The sequence below is a fragment of the Carettochelys insculpta genome, chromosome 1 (assembly GCF_033958435.1).
Source record: "Carettochelys insculpta isolate YL-2023 chromosome 1, ASM3395843v1, whole genome shotgun sequence".
In the NCBI taxonomy this organism is placed as follows: domain Eukaryota; kingdom Metazoa; phylum Chordata; order Testudines; family Carettochelyidae; genus Carettochelys; species Carettochelys insculpta.
In genome coordinates this window covers 318,402,374-318,430,088 of record NC_134137.1, presented here as the reverse complement: position 1 = coordinate 318,430,088, position 27,715 = coordinate 318,402,374, and the positions used below count along the sequence as shown (strand labels likewise).

The 27,715-nt window shown below is 44.6% G+C and overlaps 1 protein-coding gene across 3 annotated transcripts in view; it reads left to right on the top strand.

Moving 5' to 3' along the window:
* Positions 1–23,320, top strand: part of SLC16A7 (solute carrier family 16 member 7) — a 176,457-nt gene extending 153,137 nt beyond the window's left edge. For all 3 annotated transcript variants that reach the window (XM_075013888.1, XM_075013898.1, XM_075013908.1), the window contains 3 exons: positions 9,260–9,403; positions 10,976–11,788; positions 15,380–23,320. In XM_075013888.1, coding sequence (XP_074869989.1) covers positions 9,260–9,403; positions 10,976–11,788; positions 15,380–15,651 — 1,229 coding nt within the window. In that variant the 3' untranslated portion in view covers positions 15,652–23,320. The remainder of the gene's footprint in view (positions 1–9,259; positions 9,404–10,975; positions 11,789–15,379) is intronic.
* The last annotated feature ends 4,395 nt before the right edge of the window (positions 23,321–27,715 follow it).

Here is a 27,715-nt window from a genome sequence, read left to right as displayed (position 1 = left end):
CATATTTCAATAACACACGTACAGAAACCTTCATTCACATTCAGTGATAGCACATACGCTCCAAGAGGATATTCATGTGCAACAGATCAAAACCTTTAAGATGGTACTTCATAAGGCACACTTTGTACAAAACATATAACTACATGACAGTGGTGAATATGATGGTGGCTTCAGGGTGCTGCTGAGGTACAGAGTGCCACAGTGGTTCTTTCGTGGGGCTGTACATCCCAGGACTGGCAAAATGGTGTTCTGCGTAAGAGTCTTCATGGTTGGAGAATGCTTCTGAGAGCATACCTTCGGTAAGCATTAGGTCACAGTGCAAGATATATCTGTTCAAAGCTTTGAGTTTGATTTCTCTATTCCATGCTTCTCAGTAATTCTTTTTATGGTTAGTGCTGAAAGAAGCCATGCCAACCTATCATATAGGAAACTGTTCCCAAGGTATTTCTGACCTGACCAGAAATGACAGATATCTAAATCGCTTGAAAATTCTGCTCATAACCTTTTGGGAAGTAACCAGATTTGCTATAAAATTAGGAGATCTGGTCAACCTAGATGGAAAGTTCATTTCAAAATCTGTTGCTATTGTTACACTACAGCTGTCTGTCAACACAAGTCACTGTCAGGAGAGTTTTTCCTGCAAAACTTCTGTTGACGGATCGCATGTACACACAAAAGCAAATTGGGAGAGTCTTCTGCTCTAGTGACAGAGCAGCTGGACTGCCTGGCTTCTCTCTTGACAAAAGCGGCACCCAGAAGCACAGTGGACTGGGCTGCCCATTGTTGTGGATGCTCCGTCTGTTGAGCGAGGCCCCCTGAGGGCATTTACACAGCTTTTATGTTGACAGAAATCTATCGACAGCACTGGTGAAAGTGTTCAGTTTTGTCAATGCCCTGTCATAGAATCATAGAATCATAGAATCATAGAATAGTAGGACTGGAAGGGACCTCGAGAGGCCATCGAGTCCAGCCCCCTGCCCCCACAGCAGGACCAAGCACTTTCTAGACCATCCCTCAAAGCCTCCTATCTAACCTCTTCTTAAATATCTCCAGTGATGGAGATTCTACCACCTCCCTTGGCAATTCGTTCCAGTGTTTGATCGCCCTGACAGTTAGGAACTTTTTCCTGATGTCCAACCTGAACCTCCCCTGCTGCAATTTCAGTCCATTGCCTCTTGTTCTATCCTCAGAGGCAAAGAAGAACAAGTTCCCTCCCTCTGCCTTATGACACCCTTTTAGATACCTGAAAACTGCTATCATGTCCCCCTTCAATCTTCTCTTTTCCAAACTAAACAAGCCCAATTCTTTCAGCCTTTCTTCATAGGTCATGTTCTCTAGACCTTTGATCATTCTCGTTGCTCTCCTCTGGACCCTCTCCAATTTCTCCACATCCTTCCTGAACTGCGGTGCCCAGAACTGGACACAATACTCCAGCTGAGGCCTAACCAGCGCAGAGTAGAGCGGGAGAATGACTTCTCGTGTCTTGTTCACAACACACCTGTTAATGCATCCTAGGAACATGTTTGCTTTTTTTGCAACAGCATCACACTGTTGACTCATATTTGACTTGTGGTCCACTATAACCCCTAGATCCCTTTCTGCTGTACTCATTCCTAGGCAGTCCTTTCCCATTCTGTATGTGTGACACTGATTGTTCCTTCCTAAGTGGAGCACTTTGCCAACTTCATCCTGTTTACCTCAGCCCATTTCTCCAGTTTATCCAGATCCTTTTGAATTATGACCCTATCCTCCAAAGCAGTTGCAACCCCTCCCAGCTTGGTATCATCTGCAAACTTAATAAGTGTACTTTCTATGTCAATATCTACATCGTTAATGAAGATATTGAACAGAACCGGTCCTAAAACAGACCCCTGCGAAACCCCACTAGTTATACTTTTCCAGCAGAATTTAAACCGTCAAAACCGACTTTGTGTATAAACACACAGCATGTTCTTTGACAAAACTCTGTAGTGTAACCATAGCCAATGGCATGGTAGAGTCCTTACATTGGTTAATGACACTGAAGTCTCGATACTTTAGTGTGATTAACCAAAGTGAGGACTGTATCATGCCAATGATTCTGAAGCTAAATTTCAATGTACGGTGACCATATGTCCTGATTTTATATGAACAGTCCCAATATATGGGGCTCTGTCTCATATAAGCCGCGTCTACACGTGCACGCTACTTCGAAGTAGCGGCACCAACTTCGAAATAGCGCCCGTCACGGCTACACGCGTCGGGCGCTATTTCGAAGTTAACTTCGACGTTAGGCAGCGAGACGTCAAATTCGCTAACCTCATGAGGAGATAGGAATAGCGCCCTACTTCGACGTTCAACGTTGAAGTAGGGACCGTGTAGTCGTTGCGCGTCCCGCAACGTCGAAATTGCCGGGTCCTCCATGGCGGCCATCAGCTGGGGGGTTGAGAGATGCTCTCTCCAGCCCCTCAGCTCACTGGTGGCCGCATGGAGCGGCCCCTTAAAGGTCCCCTCCCCCTCCCTTCCTGTGCAGGAAGCAGAGGGATCGTGCAGGCAGCAGCCTGCACACGCGGCTAGCCTGCAAATCCCTCTGCCCCCCACCCAGGTGTGATGGCTGCCCGGCAGCCCCCCCAGCGCCCCCAGGGGACCCCCCCCAAGGGGAGCCAGGGCAGCCAGCCCAGCCAGGGCAGCAGCCAGGCTGGGAAGCGGCAGCGGGGCCCCTCCTGGACGGAGGCCGAGCTGCGGGACCTGCTGGGGCTCTGGAGCAAGGAGGAGGTGCTCCAGGTAATGGGGAGCAAGAGGCGGAACGCGGATGCGTTCGCTCGGCTGGCCGACGGCCTGGCTGCCCGGGGTCACCCTGCCCGCACTCCTGACCACGTCAGGAGTAAGGTCAAGGAGCTGCGGCAGGGTTACGCCCGGGCCCGGGATGCGGCCAGCCGATCTGGGGCCGCCCCCGTCACTTGCCCCTTTTACAGGGAGCTCAGGGACATCCTGGGCCCCCGGCACACCTCCTCCCCTCCGGCCACCCTTGACACCTCGGCCGACGAGCCCCAGCAGGCCCTGCAGCCGGAGTCCGCCCCGGAGGCCACCCCCGGGACATCGCGGCAGGAGGAGGAGGAGGAGGAGGAGGGGGGCTCCTCCTCTGCAGAATCCAGCCTGCAGATCCTCCTCCTGCCATCCCGGAGCAGCAGCAGGGCCTCCGCCCCCCGGGGATCTCCGGACCGTGGGAGCGGACCGACAGGTAGGTACCCCCCCTCTGGTGGACACCCCTGGGCTTGAGGGGCGGGGGTAATAGATATGTGTCCAGGGCCCCCCACATGCTCACATGGCCATGGCCCCAGGGACACCAGGGCCATGGCCCTCACAGCACTGCATCAGCCCCTGCCCCTCCCCACCCCGCATGACAGTGTCATGCCCCATCCCCGGGCCAGGGGGGAGCGGAACCTCGAGGGGCCCCCGGGAGGAGGGGGTGGGACACCCCGCAGCAGCAGCATGTGATGGAGTGGGGGGAGTGCAAAAGGGAGACTCAGGCTACATATGAGCAACAAGAGCCGAATAGCTCCCAGGGGCAAAGGAGGATCCTGGGGCTACAGCTGGCAGGTGACACCTCTGCCCTGAACAAAGAGGAGGGAGGAGCCGAGCTGGCTTGGAATTGGGGGGCGAGGGCGGGGGCCACAGGTAGAGGCTAGGGGAAGGGAGAGCTGGAAGGCAGCCAGCCTGAGGAGGGGGAAAGCTGCATCCCAGAGGGGCACCCCTTGGGGTCTTCTCCCTATGACGGGTTGGAAGGACTGTCTCTTCCGACAGCTGGTGCTGTCACTCCTGGGAGAAACTGGGCATCTGTGGCCTAAGAAACCTCTCCTGCTGTCAGACCCTGCGGGGTGAAGTGAGAGTCGCTCCCACCAGGGGACGGGGTGCAGGGCAGGGGGACCCCTGAACCCCATCCATCACAGCAGCATCTCCCAGGGACGGGGATGGGGAACCTGCAGCACAGGGCTGGGGGGACAAAGGCCACGGCTCGGGGCCCACACTAACGCCTGTCTCCATTCTTCTTCCCCCCCTCCTCTCCTGTGTCCTGCACCTGCACCATCCGAAGGACCGGAAGAGAGTGCCGGCGGGGCCTCAGTAGTCCCGGAGAGCCCTCCGGGACCATCGCTCCAGGGCAGCCCCTCGGCCGAGGACCGACCGGCCCCATGGCGGGCTAGACGGCGGACCCCGCGCCACCACCAGCCGACGGCGACGGACCCCCAGCTGCTGGCCATCCACCACCGGCAGCTGAAGGTCACAGAGCAGCACCTGCATTTGCAGGAGCGGGCGCTGGCCTGGCGCCAGGAGGCATGGGGGGCCTACATGCAGACATTTAACCGCCTGGTGGACTACCTGGCCCCCCATGCCACGCCGGCCGCCGCATCGCCCGCCCTGCCTGCTCCAGCAGCCCCACCACCAGCTGCTCCGCCTGTCGCCGTCCCGTCCGCCGTCGCCCCGCCACCCACCGCTGAGGGCTGGAGCGCCGAGGGACCCCTGGAGCCACCTGAGACTTGCTGGCCACCCTACCTTCTGGTCCGGCCCGCCCCCACGCAGCCCCGGACAGGGCTGCGACCGCGGTGGGGCTCCGGGCCACCAACGCCAAGTGCCAGGCTATAGGGGCAAGGGGCCCGGGACGTGGTCCCCCCCTTGTATATAGTTTCTGGACTCTGGTATATATTTGTTGCCCCCCGTTTGCCCCTTCCACCCCATGTACATAGTTCTCCCCTTTATCCTCCCTGGTTTTCTTTTTATTATGTAGGACGCTTTTGTTTCGTAGTATTGTTTTATTTTTGTACATATTTTACTTTGTTTTCACATGTCTGTACATAGTTTGGTTTTGGTTCCAATATTTACAGTTAAAAGAAAAGTTCACAAAAAGAAAAAGAAGTTTAAGTTGAGCCACAAGTGCGTGCTGTCATTTGTCCAGGACAAGTGGGAGCGGGGTGCTGTGGGGTGCTCCATGGTGTGGGCGTTGGGGCAGGAGTGTGGTGGAGGAAGGGGCGGGCAGTAGGGGGCCTGGGCAGAGTTCACCCCGCGGCCTCTTCATCAAAGTGGGCCCGCAGGGCCTCCCGGACCCGGGTCCCCTCGGGGTCCACCTGCCGACTGGGGGCAGCAGGTGGCTGGACGTCTGCCCTGCCGGCCTCCTCAGCCCAGCCCTGGAAAAAGGTCTCCCCCTTGCTCTCTACCAAATTGTTCAGGGCGCAGTAGGCACCCACAATCTGGGGGATGTTGTTGGGGCCTGCATCCAGGCGGGTCAGGAGACATCTCCAGCGTCCCTTCAGGCGGCCAAATGAGCGCTCCACCACCTGGCGCGCATGGTTCAGGCGCTCATTGAAGCGCTCCTGGCTAACGGAGAGATGGCCCGTGTAGGGGTTCATGAGCCACGCCCGGACGGGGTACGCCGCATCTGCGATGACGCAGAAGGGCATGGTGGTGTCCCCCAGAGGGATCTCCCGCTGGGGGATGTAGGTCCCCGCCTCCAGCCGGTGGCACAGGCCCAAGTTCCAGAAAACCCGGGCGTCGTGGGTGCTGCCAGGCCAGCCCACATAAATGTCCTGGAAACGTCCCCCGCTGTCCACCAAGGCCTGGAGGACAACAGAATGGTAGTCCTTTCGATTCAGGTATCGTCCTCCACTGTGATGCGGGGCGCGGATGGGGATGTGAGTCCCATCCAGAGCCCCGAAGCAGTTGGGGAAGCCCAGGGTGGCAAAGGCCGCGATGGTGGCATGTGGGTCCCCCAGCCTCACGAGCCTGTGCAGGAGCATGGCGTTGATGGCACGCACAACCTGCAGAGAAAGCACATGGGACAGCCCCAATGAGGGGTGAGCAGGGTGTGCGTGGCCCTGCCGTGCCCTGCCCTCCTCTGCCCTCCCCTCCCCTCCTCCTCCCCTGCCCTGGCCTCCCCTCCCCTCCCCTGCCCTCCTCCGCCCGGGCCCCCCTCCCCTGCCCTGCCCTCCGCCCGTGGGTTCTCTTACCCCCATGAAGACAGCCCCGACGGTGGCCTTGCTGACCCCAAACTGCTGCCCCACGGATTGGTAGCTGTCTGGAGTGGCCAGCTTCCAGACAACAATGCCGACCCGTTTCTGCACTGTGAGGGCACGCCGCATGGCGGTGTCCTGGTGCCTGAGTGCGGGGGTGAGCCACTGGCACAGCTCCAGAAATGTCTGCCGGCTCATCCTGAAGTTCCTGAGCCAGCGGTCGTCGTCCCACTCCCCAAGCACCAGCCGCTCCCACCAGTCGGTGCTGGTGGGGTAGCTCTACAGCCGCCGGCGTGTGAGGCGGGGGGGGGCGGGGTGCTGCAGGGGTAGGGGTTGAGCCCTGCTGCCCTGGGGGCAGCTCCTCCTCCGGGGTGGCAAGGAGGTGCTCAGCTGCCTCCCGCGTGGCATGGAGCAGGGCAAGCCCTGCTCCTGCCGGGAGGGCTGGGTGGACCTCTGGCTACTGCTGCTGCTGCTGCTGCTGCTGCTGCTGCTGGGGGTCCATGACTGCGGCACCCGGGGTCTGTGTGCCTATGGCTCCTCAGACCGCGTGCTGTGCAGGCTGTGTGTGTCTGGGAGGGGCCCTTTAAGGGAGCGGCTAGCTGTTGCCCCGGAAGCACTAGTCCGCCCTGTGACCCTGTCTGCAGCTGTGCCTGGCAGCCCTATTTCGATGTGTGCTACTTTGGCGTGTAGACGTTCCCTCGCTGCGCCTATTTCGATATTGGGCTGCGCAACGTTGAGGTTGAACATCGACGTTGCCGGCCCTGGAGGACATGTAGACGCTATTCATCGAAATAGGCTATTTCGATGTCGCTACTTCGAAATTAGCTACTTCGATGTAGCGTGCACGTGTAGACGTAGCCATAGTCATCTATTACACCCATTGGCTACGTCTACACGTGACCGCTACATCGAAATAGCTTATTTCGATGTAGTGACACGTCTACACGTCCTCCAGGGCTGGCAACGTCGACGTTCAACATCGACGTTGCGCAGCACCACATCGAAATAGGCGCTGCGAGGGAACGTCTACACGCCAAAGTAGCACACATCGAAATCAGGGTGCCAGGCACAGCTGCAGACAGGGTCACAGGGCGGACTCAACAGCAAGCCACTCCCTTAAAGGGCCCCTCCCAGACACAGTTGCACTAAACAACACAAGATCCACAGAGCCGACAACTGGTTGCACACTCTGTGCATGCAGCATGGATCCCCAGCTGCAGCAGCAGCAGCCAGAAGCCCTGGGCTAAGGGCTGCTGCACACGGTGACCATAGAGCCCCGCAGGGGCTGGAGAGAGAGCGTCTCTCAACCCCTCAGCTGATGGCCACCATGGAGGACCCCGCTATTTCGATGTTGCGGGACGCGCAACAACTACACGGTCCCTACGTTCGTTGAACGTCGAAGTAGGGCGCTATTCCTATCCCCTCATGGGGTTAGCGACTTCGACGTCTCGCCGCTTAACGTCGATGTTAACATCGAAATAGCGCCCAACACGTGTAGCCGTGACGGGTGCTATTTCGAAGTTAGTGCCGCTACTTCGAAGTAGCGTGCACGTGTAGACACGGCTATTCTGTCCCAATTTTTCACACTTGCTATCTGGTCAACCTACTTCCATCAGATTCAATGGAGACTTAAAATGTTGATGGCATATGGTATGCGCCTAAGACTTTTGCATGTGACCCATCACTCATAGTATCCTTTTTAAGGTAGGTCAGTCATTGGACCCAAACTTGGACACACTACAAACATTGGCCATGTCTACACTAGCCAAAAACTTCGAAATGGCCATGCAAATGGCCATTTCGAAGTTTACTAATGAAGCGCTGAAATACGTATTCAGTGCCTCATTAGCATGCGGGCGGCCATGGCACTTCGAAATTGACACGGCTCATCCAAACGGGGCTCCTTTTCAAAAGGACCCCGTCTGCTTCAAAGTCCCCTTATTCCTATGAGCAGATGGAAATAAGGGGACTTCGAAGTAGGCAGGGTCCTTTTGAAAAGGATCCCCATCTGGACGAGCCGCGCGGCGGCGAGCCGCGTCAATTTTGAAGTGCTGCGGCCACCCGCATGCTAATGAGGCGCTGAATATGTATTTCATTGCTTCATTAGTAAACTTCGAAATGGCCATTTGCATGGCGATTTCGAAGTTTTTGGCTAGTGTAGACATAGCCATTGTGTATCTGCAGGGTTCATGAACTTCATTTGTACTGTTAATGAAAATGCTGATGTGTATGTGTCTTTCGGCATTTATTATGGAAAATTTATTTTGCAGACTATACACAATAGGGAACCAGACTGATTTTTTCCTGGTATCATTTTTATCACCAGTTCTAAATCTTTGCATTTTTTTTCTCCACACCCCTTTTTGTGTTTCGTTTCCTTTTGTTTTAAATTGAGTGACTCAAGGCCACAGTCAGCTGTAGCGTAAGTTTCCTAAAGCAGATCTGACAGCTTCTTAAATTTGATACACAACACGCCATCTATTTCTGTTGTGGACCTTTAAAAACATTCAATGCACATTGTGACAGATTGCATAATAGTTCTTTGTTTGGTATGGACAAAAATACACTAGAATAAATTTCATTTGAATTTTAAAATCAGGTTTGTATCTATATTTTCAAATTTTATAGGCTGTTATACCAAACACACATCAGAAGTTTAAGGCAACAGAGCACAATGATACTGTCCATTATGACTCTCACTCAGAGCTGGACAATGAAAATAGATTTCAGATGTCAGTTGTTTATGACCCACTTTAACACCTTAAGCAAGTGAGGAGTCCCATTGACATAATTAATTATGTTGCCCTAGTCAACAGAGTGATTACCCGGAGTTCAGAACAAGCTTCCTTGTATCTGAAGCTGTTGTAATCCAACTTTTTAGAGATCACCCCTATTCTGTTAACTATTGTTTTGATTAAACAATTTCCTTCCATTTGAAATTCTGACATGTACCAAAGACAGTGAGTCTAATCCTGCATTTCTTGCACACTGAAAACGTCCATTGACTGGGCCCATTGTTAGTTCTTTGAGACCTGTAGTTTACAAGATTGCTGCTCTCGTGTTTTACATCCTCTGGTCCACCTCCATGGTCACAGGTTATTCTATAAGGCCTGACTGTGCAAATACACCCGTGAAGGGTGGGTAGTTCCTTTGACTACTAGTATGGTAGTTCTTGCATGGTCAGACTCATAGGGAAAGATTTTAGTCACTAAAACACACACAACTGCAAATGTATTTATAACTGCAACGTGGATAATTATTCCTTTTCCTGCCATTAGGTCCCATAAGCAGTGTCTTGGTGAATAAATATGGTAGCCGGCCAGTGATGATAGCTGGAGGTGTATTGTGTTCATCTGGAATGATCGCTTCCTCTTTCTGCAACAGTGTCCTGGAGCTGTACGTATGTGTGGGAATTATTGGAGGTAAGTGACTGGTTCAAAATAGTAATTAGTCAAATTAATTTCTGCTATCCGGAACTGTACACCTTTAAATTGATTTTTAGGATATTAAATTACTGCTCAGGAGATTTCATGCACCTCTGATTATTTTATTCAGTAAATGCCCTATGTACATGCCATCTTGCACTGCACTATAATTACAAAGTAGAAATTGATTGACTCATGACAGCACTTATGAGAGTCATTTGTATTTGATTTTTCATTTTTTTTTGTTTAAGTTTTCAGACATGTCACAGTGTGAATGAAACAGCAGGGACTAGTAGAGGTCTATTAAGTGTGCATACTCTAATACTAAGCTTTCATAAGCTCACCAAAAATATATGCATGCCCAGCTCAGTAATATGCTGGGCAAGGCACAGCTGGCTACAGAATAGAAGTACAGTTAGTAAGTCACTGCAGCTCTGGAACTGATCAAAGGGTGGGAATTAAAGTGATAATAAGACCATTATTAAATTACCTCACTACCAGAAAGATTCTGATTTTTAAAAGCATCACTTCTGAAGGAAGCATGGCATCCTCAAATGAGATTTTAGTCTGTGACTACATCAAAACTTCTGTTGATCTGTAATAGATGAGTAGAAGTTAAGCCATCTGACAGAACTCTTTCTTACTGAATGTGATGGGTTTCTTGTTTGTTTTGTGTTTTTTTAAGATCTCACATGGCACCTTTTTTTAACAGCCAAGCTTAGAGACCTTCAAGGAGTGAGTTGGGCTCTGGGTTTGCTCATGGAGGAAAAGGGAAGGAATCCTTCCTTAGACTGCATAGCAGATACATTGCTACTAAAACTCTGTAGTTCCTGTGTATCCCCATTCCAGGAGAAGGACAACAGGTAGATCCTCTGATTATACACCTGGCCCAACTCCGCCCCTCCTATGTGCACTGCTGTTCAGGGAGCTGGACCTATGCATACCACACTTCACATCCCTTTCTAAACCAAATAGTGACCAACCAGAGATTTCGCTACCATGACCTCCACAGCTGTGGATGTGGGACCTGATTTCCTGCAAAATCATGATTTATTAATAATTTTACATCTTACTTTCGATACATGTTCAACCTTAAAAAGTGATAGAGGGCTAAAAGCCAATGGATTTATACTTTGAAATGTAATCTGCTCTCTTCTGTAGATGAAGTGACATTTAATAACTGTTGTGAAATGAACCACGAGAGAATTGTGTTTCAGCTTAGTAAAATACAAAAATGGTATATTCAAGGTCTTGATACCATTGTACCTCTGTCACTCCATTGTCTATATGATTGCTCAAACATTATTACGAGTGTTTACTTTTACTGCAACACAGTACAAGCAAATTACCGCTCTCAAGTGTGACATAGTGGAGACAATAAATGTGTGGAAAGCAGTGAATCCACGTTTCATTTTTCAGTGCTGATAGCTTTTTATCTTTATTGGAAATCTCTGAATGGTATTTTAGCTTTGTTGAGCACTTTTGCCAGATTATCATGCAAGATTTTCAGTGTATTACATGCAATAATGGTGTGTGTTTTTTTTGTTTTGTTTTGTTTTTGCTGTTTAGGTCTTGGCTTAGCCTTCAACTTGCAACCTGCCTTGACTATGATTGGCAAGTATTTCTATAAGAAGCGTCCCATTGCTAATGGACTGGCCATGGCTGGAAGTCCTGTGTTCTTAAGCACACTGGCTCCTCTCAATCAATTCCTTTTTAATGCATTTGGATGGAAAGGAAGCTTTCTCATTCTGGGAGGACTTCTTTTGAACTGCTGTGTGGCTGGATCACTTATGAGACCTGTTGGACCAAAACCAGTCCCTCCTGTGAAAAAAGATGTTGAGAAGGGAGTAGGAGATTCAAACTCGCAGATGAATAACAAAAAATCATTCTGGCAAATCCTGAATAAATACTTAGATCTATCCCTCTTTAAACACAGAGGGTTTCTGGTTTATTTGTCAGGAAATGTTATTATGTTTGTTGGCTTCTTTGCCCCAATAGTATTCTTGGCTCCATATGCCAAACACAAGGGAATTGATGAGTATTCTGCTGCTTTCCTGCTGTCCATCCTAGCTTTTGTAGACATGTTTGCTAGACCTTCAATGGGACTTGTAGCAAACTCCAAATATATCCGTCCAAAAATCCAGTACTTCTTTAGTTTTGCCGTCTTGTACAATGGCATCTGTCACATAATGTGCCCACTGGCAGAGAACTACACAGGCCTGGTGGTCTATGCTGTACTTTTTGGATTTGCTTTTGGAATGGTTAGCAGTATCCTTTTTGAGTCGTTGATGGATCTCGTTGGTGCTGCCAGGTTTTCCAGTGCTGTAGGACTTGTCACAATTGTGGAGTGCTGCCCTGTTCTCCTAGGTCCCCCTTTAGGAGGTAAGGAGTTCTTTTTATTCTCCTTTCAAATGTCATTGGGCTGACTGTAAATATTTAAATTATTAATAGTCTTCTAAAATATTAGATGCGCATGTGTTAATGCTGCCATGAAAATTGCAATCTGTTCACCACTTATTCTTTTGCAATTACCTTTGCAAAATTACATTTCTGAGGACATTTCACAGGTTTAGATTTATATGCAAATGTATGTTGCCTGTGCATGGTGTAGAACCACCATGTCTCTGTATGTAGCTATACAGCTGGGCACACAGACATGGATACAGGTTGACCCTCTCTAGTCCATCACTCCCTTGTACAGCAACACCCGTAGTCCAGCATGATTTTAGTTAGCCAGATATCCACTTATCATGGGTATGGCCAAGTTTCCAAAGATCCCATAAAGTTTATTTAGAGCCACCAGTCCTGGCTCTCAGTGTTCTCCACTGTTATTTAGCTCTAATTTACCCTCTAAATGTCTTCTAAGGGTCCAGTAAGTAGTGGAAATGTTGGTAATGGTGATGGACAATATTCACCTAACATGGCTCGGCAAATTTTCTTGTTCAGCACTGGTCAGGTCCCAAGGGTGCTGGACTAGAGAGGTTCAGCTTGTAGCCTATGGTAAGACAATATTTAAGACAATATTTGCACTAAGCGCTAGTCTCCCACTGCTATTTTTCATGTGCCTTCCTAGTCAGATAGCAATGCTGAAAACATCTCCTCTGTAGTGGTACTTCCATTACCTTCCTGCCAGCACAGCTCCTTCTCTCTCAAAAGGGCTTCATTTATAGGACTCCACTTCATTCCCTACAACAAAGAAGTTGTTGCTGTAGTTGTTGTCTCAGAAAATGCCTCCTGATTTCCCTAACCAATGGCTGCCAAAGCAGTGGCTGCTTAAAAATAAAATAATATATATACAGCTTGTCATTTTAAGGCTCCCCACATGTTGATTTACAACCTTACTTCTTTAATCCCCAAACACAAGTGTAGTTAGTGACATAAGATCAGTTCTTGCAACATGGCTAAGTAAGATACATGCATGCAAGAGTGGGCTCTAATGGATGCTGCTCCTGGAACATGTCAGAGCCTTGTTCCACATTAACAAAGACAGTTTTTATATACTAATTACCTTCAGAATTCTGATAATTAGAGCTGGGATTGTCAAACAATCTTAAGGGAGTTGGGTGCCCAAATCCAACTGTAAACTCCGAGACCAAATATTAATTTGAACTAAATATATATCAGTATATACACTTGAACTAATCAATACTAGATTTTATAGATGTGAACTATGAATACGGATCTTAGAGCTGCAAGCACTTACATTCTCAAAACTACAGGAGTACTCCCATTGAAGTCATTGGGACTGCTCATGTGGCTAACGTCATATTTGCAGGCCCCAGACTGTGATTTGTACTGATAAAACATCCACTGAACTTATTTCTGAATGCAAATTTAAATGAAGCAAGCTGATTATAACATAAAAACTGTGTTTTATTGAAATCAGTATTTAACAGTTATCAACTGATTCCAAATGAATCTGATCTCATCTCATGTTCACTAAGGTTGTAAGACAATAGATTCCTCCAACACAGACACTTGGCATGCCACCTAGTGGAGGGACTTTGTCTATTACTAATAAAATCCAGTCCCCTATATTAATGTTAAATCAATTATTAGTGTAGTGATAAAGTACTGTTCTAGTCACCTTCTTATATTCATTATGTGTAATTTTTTAAAAAAGGAGGTTCTTTGGATATAATCAGCTCACCTTTGCTAATCAGCTTTCACAGAGAAGACAAAGCAGAGATGAATATATTGAAAAGACCATATTCCAGTTTTGATCTTTTTATATCCTTAAAGTATTATGATCTCATGAATGAACAATAAGTTATTTTTTGTTAATAATTCTATGAGACTGGGCTCCATTAAACACTAGCAAATAGTCTGCAATAACTACTAAGTTCCAACAATATGTTAATATTTATGTAGTATTATATTATTAAGACTTCAATATATAAATTATTTTATCTATCCCTGGTAGTAAATGTAGGGAATACTACCAATGCCAAGGTAAACTTGTCTATTTATTTAAAGCAAAACTACTAACTTTGTAAGGTGAACACTGTGCATTATCTTCAAGGTCTCATTGTATTAAATAAAATATTACTGTCTTTAAATGCTTTATAAAATGTATAAACGGTAAATATTCAAGCAGGTCCCATATTTTCAGGTAGAACACATTTTCAATGGAAAATATAGATTTTGATAAAAATTCCCCTTGAAAAATATTAAATTTGACCTTAGAGTGAAGCATTTTTATTTTTTGTTTGAAATGTGTATATTCTATTGTTTTCTGTTACATTATATTACAAAAAGAATTAAAACCCAATTTTAAATTGTACAAAATTATAAAAACATGGCTATATCAGAATAAAAAACAAAACCTTTGGATTTAGTTAAAACTGTGTTTCTGGCAACCACAACATTTCATTTAGCAGGATACTGGAAAATTTTCAGCTTTAGTCAAATTTGGAAAATTTGGTTTTTTTTAAATGTTGCAGTTTCCCACAGAACAGAAATTTCGAATTTCAACAAGGGCTAGTCAGTATGCCAGCAATATGGTCCCTATCCAAAAAAAAGCGTTTAAGGACATACTTAAATTGTGTGAGTCATTCCATTGACCAGTAAGACTACTTATGTGATTAAATTTAAATATGTGTTTATGTGTTTTGCTGTACTGGGAGCTTGTCTTTTAATTTCAGAGTTTAGAAATGCTAGAGGAATACAAAAAAAGACTCAAAGTGAAAATGTATTCAGAATACATTTTTCTTTGAGTCAAATGTGTATAAGTCATGCCTGATCATTGGGACGTGCTGTCTCCTTCTGGTAGTGGCAAGGCCAATTAAAGATTGACAAGCCTGATGCTACTTTGACGAGCAGAGTTCTTTTAGCTAGTAGAAACTTATGCATCAAGGCATGAATGTCCCACATTTGATCTCTACTGCTGATGACCCACCCACGGGAGTTAGCGTTACCCATGCAAGTGTGGGAACACATTTCATAATTTGGTACTCAGTTGTCATGGCAATGGTGCCTACACACTAAGGTGAAATACTTTGTTTCTGGGGACTGAATAAGGAGAGCACAAATAGCAGCTGCACAATGAGCCATAGTGAAAAGAGCTGAGAAGGCAGATGCCTTTCCAGCCTCTTGTCTGCAACTATCCCCATTGACTGCCAGACATTTATTCCAAAGCAACAGTAAAAAGACATTAAGATGAGGGGGAAAATACAGCTCTCAACAGAATAATATACAGTCCACTTGTATTGAGTATGCTGTATGTCCTTAGTCTTTCAGTTATTTTACTACAGATAATGAATGCCATAACTGTCAGATTAACTAATATGAAATTAGTTAGCATTGCACTGTACATCCATCTGCAAATATACCCCATGTAGGACAACTTTTATAGTACTGGAAATACTTTTAATGAAGCACATTTCTTGATAATACCTGCAGAAATGACACAAAAATATATGTCTACAGTCAGAATATTTTCAAGTTTGGTTTGATTTTGTTTCTGTCTTTCAGGCTGGTTAGTGGATATAACTGGAGAATATAAATACATGTATATTGTGTGTGGATCGATTGTGATTGTGGCAAGCATTTGGTTATTCATTGGCAATGCCATCAACTACAGGCTTTTGGCAAAAGAAAAGAAGTTAGAAGATGAAAAACAGGAAGCATTAAAGGATGCTGATCCAAAGGAAGCAGAACCTTTGACCAACAATGAGAATGAGGAGGCTGCCAACAAGGCTGACAAAGTACTCAAAGATTCTTCGGAAAGAGAAACTAATATTTAATATGAAATATGGCTCAGACCTCAATGTTTTTGACTTTATTAGAAGTATTTTGTCAAGATACAGGCCAGATTTTTTAGTAATAATGATCAGCCACAATATTGGATGAGAACAAAAATTTGCCCAATGCCCAGGTTCCAGATAAATTATCTTCTAGAGTTTGTTTATTTATTTGGGTGAGGAGAATTTTAGGTTTCAGAGACAGTGACTGCGTGCACAAGTCCATTCCAACTGTGACTATGGACACTATCGGTCAGATAGAGTCAGATTTTAAGATCTTTAGTGACAAATTATCATGTTTCAAAATAACTTCTAAGGTAACAGTATCTGTTTAGTCTTGCTACAGAAGCCATCTCTCTTTCCTCTGGACTGCCAGTGCCTGATGATTTCTTCCCACCACCATATTTTGTCCTCTAGTTTTAAAGAATGAATCACTTCATGGGTTACGATCTGAAAGGGAAGACAAAAATCTGAAATTATCTTAGTAAAGCACACAATAAACTGCCTACCCTTTTATAACATACCCCTCTCAGATCAAAAGGATGTATTTATACATATAACTTCAAAGTGGGTGTAAAAGATAAGGTTGGAAGATAAAAAGGAAGATATTTTTATTGCTAAAATGCAGCACTTCATTATAATAAATCCAAGTGTTTGTTTTGTGTAGTGACAGCCAGTCAAGTCTTTAAACATTTACTTTTGAACTTTGAACACATTCAGTCTGCATTAACTCAAATTAACTTCAAAAGCTGTTTGTAGTGAGAAAAGAAAAGATGAATATGCCAGTGGTACATAGCTTGTAAGGGTAGCTACCATTTCATCCACCAGATACGTAGACTTAAATTAATATGAGGGACTAACTGGTTCAGAGGATTGGGATGTTTCGGCTTTTTATCGCTCCTGACCTAATCCAATAACCAGTGAAGTCAAAGTGAGTCTTCCTATTCATTTCAGTGGGCTTTGGATCAATCTGTCCTTTGGTAAGTAGTTCAAATCACAGCCACATGTTTATTCACATATGGTCATCGTCCTTTGATAGCCTATGGGAAAGGAATTTTAAGATTCAATTTTGGGTCCTTGTGCACAGGTAACCTCATTATAATTCCCATTTATCCACCTAGCACATTATGCTAACTCTTTTGTTGATTGCATGAGCGGAACTGAACTCTTTGAAAAACAACTTAGACATGCTGGCAATGCAGGGTGGGAAACCTGGCAGTGCCACTGTGTGTAGTACTTTTTTTTTGGTACTGGATTTTGGTTTTGCACCAGTATTACCTTCTATTTCAATTGAAAAAAATTATATTTTTTTCTGAAGAGTACACAAATACAAAAAGTCAAACAATATCTAGTTATGATTACTCTTGAAAGCTAATACTAAAAGTTAATTTGAAGCTTGGAGACATTTCAAAGTGCTCATGTGTTAAATGGAATTATTTTTGTTTTATTTAGGTTAGTAAGGGAAGGTGCTATTCATAAATGTTGAAAGGAGGCACCTACATATAAATGCATCTGAAATTGTGAAATTAAGGGTCTGATTCATGCAACATTTATGAACTAGTTATGTACACAAGATTTAGGAAAACATATATTTTCTTTTTGTAAATTTGACACACACAGCCTTTTTTACCTCTTATAGATGTGAGCATATTAAACAGATTGGTTAACTAAACAGAAGGTGAAATACCAATGTCTCAGGTTAAATAAATATATAAATCTGAGAATAATTGGGCAGATGTGTGGGTATTTAAGGCAGACTTGCCATGGTACTCATGTTCAATTTGATTCTTTACATCAGGTATCCATTTTTCGTTTGATGAGCTGTCATTGTTAATGTACAACACATTGCTAAAGAAGATGCAACACTTTGTCCTTCCTTTCAAGACTTCAGCGTTTTCAGTAACATTCTGAATCCACTTACAATGCTGTGCAGAAATGTAAACTGATATTTGCCAATGCTCTTGCAGCAAAGCTGGAAAATTTAGAAGAAAAATCTAGTAATTTTATAGGACTCTCGTGAATGGCTAATGCACAGTACAAGCAAAGCTTTCAGAGAAAATACCTATTTTTACGCACTTTGGTCTGAATTAAATATAGACTCAGGGCTGTATTATAGGTAGTCACAGTTGTGTCACCACAGGGCTTGGTCACAGTTCCTGCCTTGCCCTGCCTTGCCTTGCTTCAGGGAGAACAAAACATTGAAATAAGTTAAACTGTGCCTATTAGCCACATTGTGGCATTCTTACTTATACTAAGAAGTATCTTACTCCTTAAGTAGTACCATCAGCATCTTTCTTCCGTGTTCTCCATTTGTTTGTTTTGTTCCTAATTCTGGGAAATACTAAGCAACTCTCTCTTTATTTATGGAAGTGAAGGGTTCTTAATATAGTGCTATTACTCAGCTCTCAGCAACTTGGATGATGCCCCTTGATTCTCTGATTAGTGACAAATGGGCCATTTGGCTTTTTCCTTATTAATGTTTTCTCCCTCCATTTCTTACAAAACTACTAAACAAAGTGGAGTGATCTATAGGGAAAAGTGGTTTTCCTCTTTATAAACTGTAAATTCTCAGTTTCAGCAGCCAATGGACAAGCACTTTGCTTGCTAAATGCGACTCCTGCAGCACTGGATGATCATTTTCAGAATAAACTGGTGGCAATTGCTCTCTTATAGGTTAGGGGTGTCCGCAGCCTCTTTTTTGTCCGGCCTCAGCCACAGAGCTTGTGCCCCTGAGTGCACGTCATTTTGGGTTCTCATATTGCACAGGGGAAATATAAGAGTAACACCACTGAAATTTTATACTAGCATTAGAATAGGACCCTAGCAGTATGCAGTGGTGTTTGGCATGTTATGACATGGCTATTTTTTAGATAGCTTCTTAGAGCATATCTTCACATGCAGTTAATTCCTCTAATTTCTGGCCCTCCCTCTGTCTTTAGTGTCCTTTTAACTACAAAGAAAGCCTTCACTCCCATGAGTCTTGTTATTTCTCTTTTTCAAGTTTTAATGCATGTAGATGTACACCAACCCTCTTCTCACTGAACTGTTTGCAACTATCTCCACTTCTGGATTATCTCCAATCTCACCTTCCGATATTAAACCTTCTGACATAAAAAGCCACATCCCAGAGCCCCACTCCATAAAGAGCAAGAATTGTGAGCTATCCTGGCTGAGTTCCACAGGGTCTTATTTTTCCCAATCGGCCACCTTTTTCTTTAAACATTGCACTTCATCAGGACTCCCTTGGCTGTACTGGAATGGGATAGCAATATGACCTTTCCAGAATCCCATACAGTACTTTAGGTGGGCTAATTGGAAGCTTACCTTACATTCATAAGTCACACAGCATAGAGAAGGGCACAATCTTTTCCTCTCCTTTCCTTCAAGATTTCTACAAGTTCCTATCATAAAGAAGGGATAGGAAAAGCATGGCAAATACAAATGTTTGTGACAATGTAACCAGATTCTCATTATGTGCAATTCCTGTCATTCCTTTCATTCTCACCCATTGTCATGGCTGCTCATTAGTTTGTTCGGTGACTTCATCTTAACTTTAAGCAGTACTTTTTCTCTGTTACCCTATCACCTCTCTTTACTGCACTGAGACTGTTGCTAGCGTTGACTCAGAAGGACATACTCCTCCCCACACCACAGAGGAATAGGATCCCAGTTCAATTCTTTGGTCAGTCTATGTGCAGAACATCAATAGAAGAGGGCCTAAAGAATACCAGTGATGGTTCACTCTCTTGTTCTTTTGCTTTTGCAGAAGGAATTTGATGTTTGGTAGTTTTATTGTCTTTATTTCCCTTCAACTACACTTAACACATCATTTATTTTCTTCATCTCCTTTATTCTTTCACTATGTTCTTTTCTCCCTGTGTAACAAAATAGAATAATATCTGGTATATTGTGATTATTGTTGAGTGTTCTGATTCTTTTCTGCAAATGCCTACGTGACTTCCTCTTCCTCAGTCTCCAGTGGGGCTGTGGCTTCTGGGGATGTTAGTAATGTTTAGATCATGTATAACAAACCATTACAAGTCTCGAATAGCCATCAGTTCTGTCTCTGCTCAGACGCATACCTGTGCTTTTCAGTAAGCAACACCAGACTACTTTGCTGTAGGTCAGGCTGCCATTTTTGCATAGTGCAAAAGTGGAATGAGGGCAACTTTTGCCAATTTCTCTATAGATAACTATTTTTCTGCTCCCATACAGGTATATAAATGGAGCTTTTATTAATTTCTACCAAATATGACATTTCAGTTTTAATAAGTGTGTTCACTAGACATTCTTCTTGTATTGTTTTGATGTTAGTGTATGCTTATTCTATGCATTCAAATACATGCTGAAAAATATCTTTCAGCATAAATTTCATATTCTTCTTTTGCAGTGCAGTAAATGTTTTTTCTACCTCTCAATTACAGGTTAGAGAACCCCTAGAGAATGTTAGCAAAGATATAATGAAAAAGAATTATCAAATTAATTAGAAAGCCTACCATTTTTAAAAGTCAGTAATGGCATTAATTATTATTATTATTATTAAAAATAAACATTACAAATTTAGGGAGAGCATCTCAGAAACCTGGGCTTGCTCTGTTGACCACCAGCTGACCACCCACCTACCATGAGAAGATTTATTCTTGACTGGCTTAGGTTTTTATACATATCTTCATTTTAATACTCACTATGGTATCATATTTTGATACATATATATTACACAGTTCTTTAAGGGAAAATGTTACAGTAAACTATTGCAGATTTGAAACCAATATTTTGTTTAGTTCAAAAAATAATAAGGGGTTTAGTATCGCTTTGCCATTTTTCTTTTTTGGGAAGGGAGTGATCACACAAGGTAGGACTGAATTCAAGGTGCAGTTAGTTCCCATCATGCCTTTTGTACAACAGCACAGATGCCTTTCTCTCCAGGGATATCCTTATTTTCAGCCATCAACTCTATTCTTGCCATTCTAGGGCTTGGTACAGAGCCAGTGAAATCGACAGAGAGACTCCTATTTGGATCAGACCCTGAAGGTGAAATCCTGGCCCTACTGATGTCAGTGGCAAAACTCCCCTTGCCTTCAAAAGAGACAAGATTTCATCCCTCCTCTAACTATTTATACCTGTCCTCAGGGGTGCCAAACATAACATAACAACTGTTAGGCTGTGGCCACACTAGCCCTTCCTTTCAGAGGGGCTATGGTAATGTGCCACTTTGAAATATGCTAATGAGGTGCTACTATGAATATGCAGCTCCTTATTACCATGATGGTGGCCACACGTGCTTTGAAACTGCCAGTTACAAAATGCACGCTGCCTGTGTAACCAGGGGCCTTTCAGAACGGCCCCGATTTCGAAAGCCCCTTCTTCCCATTTGCTTTTGGGAAGAAAGGGCTTTCTAAATCAGGGGGCCGTTTTGAAAGGCCCCAGCTACACAAGCGGCTTGCATTTTGAAACTGGAAGTTTTGAAGCACGCATGGCTGCCCTCACCCTAATGAGGCGCTGCATATTCATGGTAGCACTGCATTAGTATATTTCAAAGTGGCACATTGCCATAGCCTCAGCTACATGACAAATAGAAAGTAGGGTGTGGCGGCCTTGTAAATCAGTCCTCACATTTTCACAAAATATGCAGTATTTTAATAGTGTAGGTAAGTAATGAAGACACAGGTTATTAAATATAAAAGGCATATTTCAATAAATACCCAAACAAATCTTATTTAAATCCAAAAGGAGGTTAACTATTTTCCTTTAAGCCTTTCTTCATCAGCTTATAGTCTTAATCTTTCACATCTGTTTGGAATGTGTTTTATTTCCTTATGGATTTATATATATATATATTTAATCCACTTACAAGTGTTTTATGGAACAAACACAGTTTGTAACCCTCTCTATATATTGTGCTTAGACTATCCTTGCTAAATGAAACATTTGTAAGTAGATTAGTAAAAGAACTTTAACAAATGAAACTGAATTTTTTCTACAGGACTCTATTTTGTTATTTTTACCTTTCTTCTAGTTTTTATTTATACGAGAAATTCATTCAAAGAGAGAGTTGCAATGTCATTGGTGTTCTGTTGTTCTATCATGTCCTATATGTTCAGTATGGCCTAGAATACCATTGGTATTGTAACTGCTGTTTTTAAAATGAGTGTTTTTTAATAGTCTAACCATAGAAATAGTGTATATTCTCCATTGTCCTTGCACAGCAACTCCCATCTGATAACAACGTTACCACATATCTCCAAAGGGGTTGTGTGTGGAATGTCAGAACCTGAGCCTCATTGCCCTGGGCGGGAGGTTAGACCGCTGCTCAAGCCCCAGCCCAACTGCCCAGCGTGATGGTGGGAAAGAGGGGGCAGAGCCAGGCCTTCATCTTCAACTCTTAGTCTCAGTAAGTCTGATGCTTGCCTTGGTGACCTCATTCAAATGGGATCACCACCACAGTTTAAGAACCGCCAGTATAGATGGTCTTTGAAAAAATGATACCATTTTGGCTATATTTTATCTATAGTATTACATACATTGGTGGCCTAATTCTGTGAGGTGCTGAAGGCCTTTAAGTCCTTGTGAATTTAATGTAAATTAAGGGTGCATCAAAGAACACAGAACCTTGAAACGTGGGGTCAACATTGGGATTTTAGAAAACTTCTCTTGATGTAGTTACTGAAGTTTAATGAATGTCACATTTAAGACAAAATCATGCGGATCTTAACTTTTGTACCTTTGTATATGTGTTTCAGTCTGCCTGAAGCTACACAATTTGGAGGGAAAGAAATAAAACAGCATTTGCCTATTACCCAAGGGAAGGTTTCACCCAGGAGGAATAGAGTCCATTTTCAGAATAGTCGGGGGAAAAGCATCCTTTCTTAAGTGATGCATAAGTGGTGCATTTTCCAGCCAGCGCCTACTTAAAAAATGTGCCACTTCTGTTCCCTACCAACAGAATATGCTATGCAATAATTAAACATGTAGTAGCCTCTCACATTGACTAACAAGATTTTTTTAAAAATTTGCAATGCTGTAAGTTTACTTGAATGTGTTGACAGCAATTTTTTGGACAATTGTTTATTAGTAAGAGGTGCTATTCATATTCCAAAGATGGTTAGGATGATAATAAATGTGTCTACTTTAACAACCTTTTTTGACTTGACAAAATTTCATTGTTCATACTGTGTATTAACACTGTATAAATGCTTATACACTATATTATGCTGTATTTATATGTATATTTATTTCTTTTTTCTCATTAACTTCTATTCCAGGCCTGTGTTAGAGACTAATGTGTCCAGTTTGTCCTTATATATTTAAGAAATTACAAGGAAAATTGCCTAGGATAAGCAATTTAAGAAATGAAAACTGAAAATAAAATCATCATGGAAAGTTTGTGAAAGAATGTCAGCTTTATCTGGTGTTTATCTGGATGCATGCACAGAAATTTGTTTACACTCATGAAGTGTACTTGTATTTAGTAGTTGCATAGACACAGATTAATTATGTATAATAGCTTCCTCTTGCTACATGTATGTAAGTCCCATTAACAATCATGAGAATTATTCATGTCCATCCATATGGTGCAAATCCTCAATATTTAAGTGGCTAACACAGAAATCACTGCACCTAAATACATTTGAGGTTCTGGACCTATAACCCTGAAATAAATGGATGAAGGTTTTTGTTTCCCTTGTCATCATCTAACCTTTCCCAGATCACCTATGTTAATTGATTGGCCAGATTTTCCTCTTACATCACTCTTAGCTTCATTTGCATCAGTGAAAATAATGCTGATTTACAGTGTTGACAAGATCTGACTTGGGTCACATTTTAAATTTAAAACTATTATTTAACATCCTTATGATTTTTTTCAGTATTACACCAGAATATCAATGTGCACCTCCTGCTGGACATTGGTATACTGAAAGACAAGCATGTATAACTTTAGAAGACAGTAGACTGGTGAATAGGCCTCAGAGGAAGATGGTAAAAAAAAAATCACAAAATTTGTCTTTAGAACTTTTTGGTTGACTTAATTTCAATTCATTTTTCTGTGACTTCTGCTACAGCTGATTTAGTCTGCAAATATTGTTTCAACTATCAGAAATCAGTTAGAATTTTGTTTGGTCCCCTTTTTGGTCAGGTTGAATTCTGTCACCCTCAGGACCTGACCGGTGCCGGATGAGAGAATTTGCTGGATGACAGGTCAATATTTTCTAGCACATTACCAACACTTCCACTGGTTACTGGCTCTTAGAAGACATTTAGGGGTAAATTACAGCTAAACAACAATACAGAACACTGAGAGCCGGGACTGGTGGTTGTAAACAAACTTTATGGCACTGTGGAAAACTTGGCCACACCAAAGATAAGTGGTTGTCTAATTAACTAAAATCCTGCCAGATTAGAGAGTTTTCCAGACAAGAGCACTCTGGATTAGAGATGGTCAGTCTGTACATGGACTCCATATAACTAATATTCTTAAGAATTAAACCATGTACAGTAAGAATTGAGCTCCAAATTCATTTCCTGCAAGTTTTTTTTTCCAGTGGGATATTGCTATTAGCCCTGTCTATTGCACACAGTTGATAAACACATTTAAATGTATGAGTGGTCCCATTAAAGCTACTACCAGTATGTTTCAAATTGGGCACATGATTCAGTCTCTTGCTGAATCAGAGCCACTCTGAACATAGTCCAAACTCAAACTTTTGGCGTGGTTTGGAAGTGGCTTGTTGGTAGATCAATAACAGAATGAAAATCTCAGCCTAAGGTTTCTCCTTATTATTGGCTATTAGTATGTTACCCATGCAGAAGTTATTCTGTCCCACTGAGGCTACGTCTACACGTGAAGCCTACTTCGAAGTAGCTTATTTCGATGTAGCAACATTGAAATAGGCTATTTCAATGAATAACGTCTACACGTCCTCCAGGGCTGGCAACGTCGATGTTCAACTTTGACGTTGAGCAGCACCACATCGAAATAGGCGCAGCGAGGGAACGTCTACACGCCAAAGTAGCACACATCGAAATAAGGGCGCCAGGCACAGCTGCAGACAGGGTCACAGGGCGGACTCAACAGCAAGCCGCTCCCTTAAAGGGCCCCTCCCAGACACAGTTGCACTAAGCAACACAAGATCCACAGAGCCAACAACTGGTTGCAAACCCTGTGCATGCAGCATGGATCCCCAGCTGCGGCAGCAGCAGCCAGAAGCCCTGGGTTAAGGGCTGCTGCACACGATGACCATAGAGCCCCACAGGGGCTGGAGAGAGAGCGTCTCTCAACCCCTCAGCTGATGGCCGCCATGGCGGACCCCGCAATTTCGATGTTGCGGGACGCGGATCGTCTACACGGTCCCTACTTCGACGTTGAACGTCGAAGTAGGGCGCTATTCCTATCCCCTCATGGGGTTAGAGGCTTCGACATCTCACCGCCTAACGTCGATGTTAACTTCAAAATAGCGCCCGACACGTGTAGCCGTGACGGGCGCTATTTCAAAGTTAGTGCCGCTACTTTGAAGTAGCGTGCACGTGTAGACACGGCTTGAGTGACACTTTCCTACCTCTTATATACCCTCTTGACATTAACAAGTTGCACCTGTCACTCTATGTCATCAGTAACTACCCTGCACCTTTATTCAGGATTCAGACCTCTGAATGACACAAATTCCTGTTCACAGCCCTTGAACCTCCCATCCAGGTACAGTTAATGTAAAATGATCTCTAAAACATTTGCTATTTTCACATTGACTCTTTCTCACCTAATGGCATGTAGTTCTCAGCATTTAATTTCTAGTGCTACTTTTAGCATAAGATGCGGCAACCCTTTGAAGCTCAAGGATACTGAATTGTATGTTCAAAGATAGAGTCAGAAGCACAAGCAAAGGAAAATAAATTGCATACATAATGAACTAATAAGTAACACAATTAGCAAATGCAGTGTTGTGATAGTCATTCTGGTCCCAGGATGGTGCAGTAATATCTTTTATTGGCCCAACTCTCAGCAACAGAAAGTGGTTCAATAAAAAGATATTACATCACCCATTGTCTTGCTAATAATATTCATTGCTTGAATAAACACACAATTTTCAATAAGGGCAATGCCTACTTTCTTCTTACAGGTCTTGAGATGTCTTCACGAGTACTTATTCAGAATGATGTAACCCTTTGGAACTTTGCATTTTCCCAGCAAAAGGGCTTTACATCATGACCATTTATGGAAGTCTATTTCAGATCCCTCAACATTCCTTCAGTGTCCCCGACATTGCACATATCAGACATCACTTTAATAAGGAAGCATATTGATTAATAGCTCACTGTGAGCGGTTTGCACCTGGGCCCAGGTGGCCTAGTGGCTAGGCCCCCTGTCCAGGGCCTGTTGGATGGGTCCACAGCCCCACCTGAGCATCTATGGCTTGAGTATGGGGTGTGGCCCCAAGGATCTAGTCCCTTCTTTTGGCTGGAGAGGGGATCCAGGGTGGGGGCTCCCTGCTCTCCTCAGGACCCGGGGGAGGGTCCTGGGCTGTGCCCTCCAGCAGCTAGCCAGGTGGCAGCTCTGGCCTGGGGCCTCCTGCCTCACAGCCCACACCTGCCTCTTAGCTGGTCAGCCCTAAACTGAGCTGGCTTCCCTCCCTTTATACCCCTACAGGCCTGACACTGGCCACAGGTGAACTGGGGTGGGGCTGATTGGGCTAACAGGCCTTGTTTAACCCCTGCCTTGCCTGGCCTCCCTCTCATACTCCTACACATCCCCCCCTCAAGACTCCCACAGGGGTCTGCCCCTTTCCCAACTGTGTTCCTTCTCCCCAGGAAAAAAAGTCCACATTTGCATGATCCTTTCCTGCACTGTGCTGGATCTGGAAAGAAGGGTTGGAGGGAGAGGTACCACCTCATGATGGTTATTTCCTTCATTGCCTGTAGCCAGCACAGGGGGGCATGATCGGTGACGAGGGTGAAGTGTCTGCCCAGGGGTAGTATTGAAGTGAGTCTATGGCCCATCTGACTGCTAAGGCCTCTTTCTCTTTTACTGAGTGGGCCTTCTCCTTGGGAAGCGCTTCTGCCTGATACAAAGAATCAGGTGCTCCTGGCTTCCCACAGTTTGGGAGAGCACCACTCCCACCTTGACATCCAAGGCATCTCTGTGTAGCAGGAACACCTTCGAGAAGTTGGGGCTGTACAGGACTGGTTCTTGGCAGAGCTGAGTCTTTAGGGCCTGGAAAGCTTCCTCACACGCTGGAGTCCATGGGATGTGGTTTGGAACCTCTTTCCTGAGGAGGTTGGTAAGAGGGGCAGCAATGGAGGAGAAGCCCAGGATGAAGAGGCGGTAATACCCGGCTAACTCCAGGAGCTGGCGTACCTGTCTCTTCGAGGATGGAGGGGCGTACTGCTGGAGGGCTTGGACCTTCCCCACTAGGGGGTGTACCATGCCCTTCCCCAAGGTGTACCCTAAGTAGGTGGTTTCATCCTTTCCGAGCTGGCATTTTGCTGTGTTTGCCATCAGACCTGCTTCCTGGAGGGACTGCAGTGCGGCAGATACATGTTGTAGGTGGGCCTGCCAATTGCGGCTATAGATCACTATATCGTCCAAATATGCTGCAGTGTATTGGCCATGGGGACGTAAAAGCTGATCCATTAGGCACTGGAACGTAGCCAGAACACTGTGCATCCTGAAGGGCATGATCTGGAACTGGAAGAGTCCAAAGGGAGTGGAGAAAGCTGTCTTCTCCTTGGACTCAGGCATGAGGGGGATTTGCCAATAGCCCTTGGTTAAGTCTTGGGAGGGTGATGTATTCAGCTTCCCCAAGCCAATCGAGCAACTCATTGTCCCGAGGCATTGGGTAGGCATCGAATTTGGAGATGGGATTCAACTTGTGGAAGTCGATGCAGAACGGAGTTCTCCCATCCGGTTTGGGGACTAGGACTATTGGGCTTTTCCATTCACTGAAAGATTCCTCGATTACCCCCAGTGCTAGCATCAACTGCAGTTCTTGCTTTACCACCTCCCTTAACTTCTGGGGAAGGAGTCGAGGCATTTCTTGGACCTTAAACCCAGGTTCAGTCTGGATATGGTGGACAG